General features: G+C 29.7%; 1 protein-coding gene across 1 annotated transcript; it reads right to left on the bottom strand.

Moving 5' to 3' along the window:
* Positions 1 to 1162: 1162 nt before the first annotated feature.
* LOC111889532 (uncharacterized) lies at positions 1163 to 4845 on the bottom strand. The gene is made up of 2 exons (XM_023885681.3): positions 4491 to 4845; positions 1163 to 3686 (listed from the first exon to the last, which is right to left on the bottom strand). The coding sequence occupies exons 1-2, from the start codon at positions 4647 to 4649 to the stop codon at positions 1404 to 1406; spliced, it is 2442 nt and encodes an 813-aa protein (XP_023741449.1). The 5' UTR covers positions 4650 to 4845; the 3' UTR covers positions 1163 to 1403.
* Positions 4846 to 6812: the final 1967 nt, after the last annotated feature.

The raw sequence follows: 6812 nt of genomic DNA, 5'->3' as shown, positions 1-6812 counted from the left end.
GTCTAAATCAACCTCCTTCCATTTGTTTATTTATTTATTTGCTTTGGAATGATCTTGGGCCGAGATTGGGCTAAGGTAAATGAGGATGAGGTGATTTTTGCCCATTTTTGGTCTTGATCGAATTTATGAAGCCCAAAAATCATTTTTTTCGGCCTATTGGGCCCTTAAGAAGGTTCACGGCCCAAAATGGTAAAAGAAATGGGTTTATGGCATCATTTAGGTTAATTAAATCATTTATGACCCATCATGGCCCATTGGAGGTAGAATGAATCATTCTAGGCCCAAATGGGCCATAATGCTAAAGTTTTATGAATGTGGTCTATTTAGAGCCCAATTAGGGTTTCTAGGCCTAAGATAGTTAACTTGAAGGTTTATTGGTCCATTAGGCCCAATAAGAGAATCCTAGGCCATAGTGAACTTGAAATGGGATATCTAGGGTTTCCAACCCTTATTTGAGCATATGTGATATATTTGAATGAGAATGGAGTATAGTATTCACTTAGAGTATAGGCTCTTACAATGGATGATGTTTATATGAGAATAGAATTTCCTAGCAAAATGCCAGTTGTGACATCAACATCATCAATACGACTCGATCAAAATTCTACATTTAAGGATTATTTGGATAAAAAGGTTTGAAATTTTGAATGAATCCCGAATTGAGGGAAGGAGAGATAAGATTTGCTGAGAAATATAAGAATTCAAAACGTGTTTAAAATTTAATATTATTTTATTGGTGATTATTTGTACTTTTAGCTTAACGGTTTGGACGTCTTAAAAAAAATAATATTATTATATTCAATCTATTTTTAGAAATAATGAGATTTCTTTTATAAGATAGTAAAGATATATCTTCAAATAGAAGAACATCATAAGGACATCTAACAAATAATATACTTTGCCGAAAATAATTATTACCAATAATATAATACTACTAACAATTTAGAATATATATATATATATATATATATATATATATATATATATATATATATTTGAGTAGCGTTTACAACATCTGTAATGAAAGTATTTTCAAGTTTAAATTTGAGTAGCGTTTACAACATCAATCTATTATATTGATTTAAAAGCTTTTATATTGATATCATATGCAACGTTTATTTCAATACAGATACGAGATCATGCTAAATTTAAAGAATTCAAAAATATGAATATGAATGTATTATTCAAATATACAAAAGCTAATTGCTTTTTACACAAACATTTAAAAGAATACAAATTTGTATGCTTGACATTTATCATAAACAACACACTTTAGAAATCACAAACAAATCCCGTACTTAAGAATGTACTTAATCAAAAGGGACAATAATGAAAACAATAAACAACACATAATCACAAATCAATTACAAACCAAACCAACAAACTGATCAAAAACATTTTTTTCAGTAGTGCTCTTTTTCCTTCTTCTCTTCGTTCTTTGAATGATGTCCATGGAACTTCTCTTTAATCTTTCCAAAGATACCCTTCTTCTCTTTGTGTTCAACTTCAACAGGGATGTACTCGTTATGCGCCACTACTGGAGGTGGTAGCGAAGCAACACAATCCTCTTCAACTTTTTCAACGACAAATACTTTTTTCTCTTTTTGTTCACATGAATCTGGCTCTTGAAATATGGCAACTTCCTCATAGGTCTTTATAGGGGCATAAGTTTCTTCCTTATGCTTCTTGATTTTCTCAAGTTCTTTCTTTTCTTTCTTTTCTTCTTTCTTCTCTCTGTGCTCCTCAATTTTCTCTTCGACTTTTTCCTTGATTTCTTCAATTTTCTCCTCAGTTTTCTCTTTAATCTCTTCCACTTTGCACTCGGCATTCTCCTTCAATTCGTCTATTTTGTATTTGGCGTCATCTACTTCTTCCTTTAGTTTTTCCTTATGCTCTTCTTTCTTATACTCGGCCTCATATTCTTTTTCCTTAATTTTCTCTTTAGCCTCTTCTACTTCACACTCAACTTTTTCCTTGATTTCTTCGATTTTTTCCTCAATTTTCTCTTCAATCTCTTCGACTTTACACTCAACATTCTCCTTTAATTCTTCTATTTTGTATTTGGCCTCCTTTACTTCTTCCTTGATTTTTTCCTTATGCTCTTCCTTTTTATACTCAACCTCATATTCTTTTTCCTTGATTTTCTCTTTGGCCTCTTCTACTTCACACTCAATCTTTTCCTTGATTTCTTCTATTTTGTACTTGGCCTCCTCGATCTCCTCCTTGAGTTTTTCCTTGCGCTCTTCCTTCTTGTACTCAGACTCGTACTCTTTTTCCTTGTGTTTCTCTTTGGCCTCTTCTATTTCACACTCAACCTTTTCCTCAATTTCTTTCACTTTCTCCTCGATTTTATTCTTAACCTCCTCTACTTCACACTCAACTTTTTCTTTCAATTCTTCTATTTTGTACTTTGCCTCCTCTACTTCTTCTTTGAGTTTTTCCTTCCGTTCTTCCTTTTTGTACTCGGATTCATACTTTTTTTCCTTATGTTTTTCTTTGGCTTCTTCTACTTCACATTCAACCTTGTGCTCAATTTCTTCGACTTTCTCATCAATTTTCTCCTTAACTTCTTCTATTTTATGCTCGATCTTTTCCTTTAATTCTTCTATTTTGTACTTTGCCTCCTCTACTTCTTCCTTAAGTTTTTCCTTGCGTTCTTCCTTCTTATGCTTAGATTCATATTCCTTTTCCTTATGTTTCTCTTTGGCCTCTTCTACTTCATACTCGACCTTTTCCTTGATTTCTTCAATTTTTTCCTCAATTTTCTCCTTAATCTCCTCTACTTTATAGTCAATATTATCCTTGAATTCTTCTATTTTGTACTTGGCCTCCTCTACTTCTTTCTTGAGTTTTTCCTTGTGCTCTTCCTTCTTGTACTCAGCCTCATATTCCTTTTCTTTGATTTTCTCTTTGGCCTCTTCTACTTCACACTCGATCTTTTCCTTGATTTCTTCTACTTTGTACTTAGCCTCGGCTAGTTCTTCTTTGAATTTTTCCTTCTGCTCTTCCTTCTTATAGTCGGCCTCATACTCCTTTTCTTTGATTTTATGTTTTGCCTCTTCTACTTCACACTCGATCTTTTCCTTGATTTTTTCTACTTTGTACTTAGCCTCGGCTAGTTCTTCTTTGAATTTTTCCTTGTGCTCTTCCTTCTTATAGTCAGCCTCATACTCCTTTTCTTTGATTTTATGTTTGGCCTCTTCTACTTCACACTCTATCTTTTCCTTGATTTCTTCGATTTTCTCCTCAACTTTCTCTTTAACTTCTTCTTCTTTACACTCAACATTCTCTTTGAATTCTTCTATTTTGTACTTGGCCTCCTCCACTTCTTTTTTTACTTTTTCTTTGTGTTCTCCATTCTTGTACTTGACCTCATAATCTTTTTCTTTGATCTTCTCTTTCGCCTCTTCTAGTTCACACTCAATCTTTTCTTTTAGTTCCTCTTCTTTGTATTTGCCTTCGTGCTCTTTTTCCTCTATTTTTTTCTTGATTTCTTCTACTTTCTCCTCCGTTTTCTCTTTAACCTCTTCGACTTTATACTCAATATTCTCCTTGACTTTTTCAATTTTGTACTTTGCCTCTTCTACATCTTCCTTGAGTTTATCTTTCTTCTCGTCTATTTTTTTCTCAATCTTTTCCTTTAGCTCCTTCTTGTTTTCTCCCTCCTTACACTCCTCATCGCTAGACTGCAATTATTAAAAGAAAGATTATGTAAAGTTAAAATACTAGATAGAAAAACTAGAAGATAAATTCAATTTAATATATAATCTTAACGTAACCATGTAATAAAGCGTCAAGAATTTGTAAACTGAAACATCTTAAGATTCTTGTAACATGATGCAAGGAAAATACTAAATATAAGATGTGAGCAACAATTACCTTATTGAAAAGCAAAAAAATAATCCATTGATTTTACCAATAATTTAACAACTCTTTTAAATCATTAATAAACTTATATCCGTTCAAAAAAAAATGTAAATTTTACCAATGATAAATTTTACCGTAACATCTTATATCCATGATTTTACCAATGATTTTACTATTAGCTGCATGTAAAATTTACATCCGTTCAAAAAAAAATGTAAATTTTACATAAAATGATAAATGCATATTTGATGCATTAAATAATTTAGTTTATATGAAAACATAAAAAAGGTAATTAGGTCATGGGTTATATATATATATATATATATATATATATATATATATATATATATATATATATATATATATATATATATATAATGTTTAGGATTAGATTAGGAATAGAAAAGTTTCAGTTTCAAAATAATAATAATAATAATAATAATAATAGGAATACTTGGCACATATTATTTAATTTTACGGCTAATTAATTAATACTAAATAAAAAAAGTTAACATGCATATAATTGAAGTATCTGTATATGTATCTGTACATGCATATTTTACGTATAGACATATAATTTAATTTCTGTGCTTCTGTTGTTTGCAATAAAAACAGAAACTTACACTGCTGCAATTGCTTTCTGATCGATGAAGTTTCTGCAACAAGCTTTCCTTCTTCTCTTCCTTACACTCAAGTTTCGGCTCCTCAACCTCCACCTTCACGATGGTGACAGTTTCACAGTACTCTTCAGTCTTAGGAGCTTGATGGTAATTGTCAGCCATGATCACGACAACAACAAGAACAAAACACGTACGCAGTGACAAATTAAATATCACAATAGAAACAAGAACAGAACACAACACACACAGTGACTATGTGTAGAACTAGGGTTGTTTTTATAGATACAAATGAGAGAAGCTTTGGATTTTGGAATATGAATGAATGTGTGTCTGAGAGAGAAGCAATGAAGGTTTATATAGGAGATTTTCGCGCGTAGTTGTTACGACTAAGATTGAAATACCTAATCTTCGAATAGATAAAGAAATGAAAGATGTAATTGGTCGGAATCCACCAATGGCGGCGGTTTATCGGAAAACTATACTTGCTGTTCAAGTCACGCGCCTTACTCAATTAATCCATATATAGAATATAAATAAAACTAGTCTTTTATATTTATCCCATGATTTATATTTTAACATTTATATTTATATAAAATAAAGAAGATTCCAGTTAAATAAAATACCTCATTATCTACAATAAAAGAATGACTAATTGATGAATGGTTTATAACTTAATTTATATTGATAACAAAGTCTTTATTTGCTTATAAATTTATGTTTAAATATTATTTTTAAAATGACTTGTATAAATATAAAACTTAATTGATTTTTTTTCGGTAACACTGCTCTCATTTTTATTTATAGATTAAAGAAATCTAGGGCATGCATTGGTTAAAGATAAATCTCTTCTAAGTTTTCATATAATGTATCTAATTAAATACAATAACTTAATTCTCATTATATGACAAAAACGTATATTTTGTTGGAGAGATGGTTTGCGCATATATTCATTTTATATGTTAATGTTATGTGTAAACACGAAAGAAACAATTAGTCGATTTCTACGAATATGTTCTTAACCTTGTAATGTGTTTCCTAATCTAGCTTAGTTATTTTATTTTATTTTTTATCTGAGAAATATCATAAACAATATTGGTCTTAATTTGGATTAAAAAGTCAATGACCAAAATTACATAAAATGTTGGTTGGGTGATTACATTTGGTTGCAAAACAGATGATTTTCTATGAATCACAACCACGATACAAATCATTATATAAGGGTTAAGGGCAGTATTTACGGCTACAACGCCCTGGAGCAGTATCGCCAATTATGTGGTTCGACAGGTTAACCAAAAGGATGGATGTCTTTCACTCTTTTTCTTTTTACCAAAATAGTTTTAATTGGTTTGTGAATTAATTTTGTATGTTTTAATATTTTACGAATTAGTTTTATATAACTTTAATTAGTTTGAGTTTTTTTAAAGCTAAAATTTATATGATTGACAGGAATGGAAGAGATAAATTTCCATTGTGGAAAATGAGGTGGCAAATGAGACACCCTCCACCCTATACGTAATGTTGGTTTGGTTTAATATTACCAAAAGTGTTTACTTTTCAAGCACAATGTTCACGTATCATTTAATCAGATTTTAAAATATAAAATTACAACTAGGAATAATGATTATTAATAAATAAAATTTTTAGTTTAAGTTTGAAGACTAATCAAACAATTTATGTTTTTTTTGTAAAATATGTAGAACTAAATGGTTTGACCACGCACATATTGTAGTGGTTTAATTTCTCTGCTATTTTGAGGTTATAGGGAGGAGCTCACCTTTGGCGATCGAGCTATGTAGCCAACATATCTAGAACTATTACCTTTATCTCGACAAAAAAAAACTTAGTATTTTAATAAATTACAAATTCCATTCTTAAAATGATGCTTATATGATGTGTTTGACAACAAGAGCTTTTAGAAAATTTTAACATTTAGCTTTTAAAAATTTCAAATTAAACAATATTTGTTTGAAAATATAAGCTTAAAACTTTTTCTCTAACAAAAAATTATAATACAAAAACTATTCCAAAGAGCTTTTATAAATGCATATTATATGTAACTTTGAAAAACTTATAACAATTTTTACCAAATATTTTTTGTATAGATAAAAATTATAATTTTTCAACTTACAAGTTTCAGTTGCCAACTATTTTTATCAAAGCAGTTATTTGAAACTTCCTTTATTTATTATAGTTTTACTTAGAATTCAAATATGTACACACATATTTTAACGGTATATTAATTATTTGATCAATATTTCTAACGAAAAATGATGATTATTAACCAATGGAAATAAAAAATTAAGTTTATCATCAAAACTTCTATAT

Source organism: Lactuca sativa, chromosome 2, assembly GCF_002870075.4.
Source record: "Lactuca sativa cultivar Salinas chromosome 2, Lsat_Salinas_v11, whole genome shotgun sequence".
Lineage (NCBI taxonomy): Eukaryota > Viridiplantae > Streptophyta > Magnoliopsida > Asterales > Asteraceae > Lactuca > Lactuca sativa.
Note: the sequence above shows the minus strand (reverse complement) of the source record. Positions and strands in the feature narration are given on the sequence as shown.

Excerpts from the sequence above, each read along its gene's own strand:
- LOC111889532 (XM_023885681.3), bottom strand. The coding sequence starts at position 4,649 with ATGGCTGACAATTACCATCAAGCTCCTAAGACTGAAGAGTACTGTGAA. Across the intron at positions 3,687-4,490 it reads CAGAAAGCAATTGCAGCAGT|TCTAGCGATGAGGAGTGTAA; the intron begins GTAAGTTTCTGT and ends TAATAATTGCAG.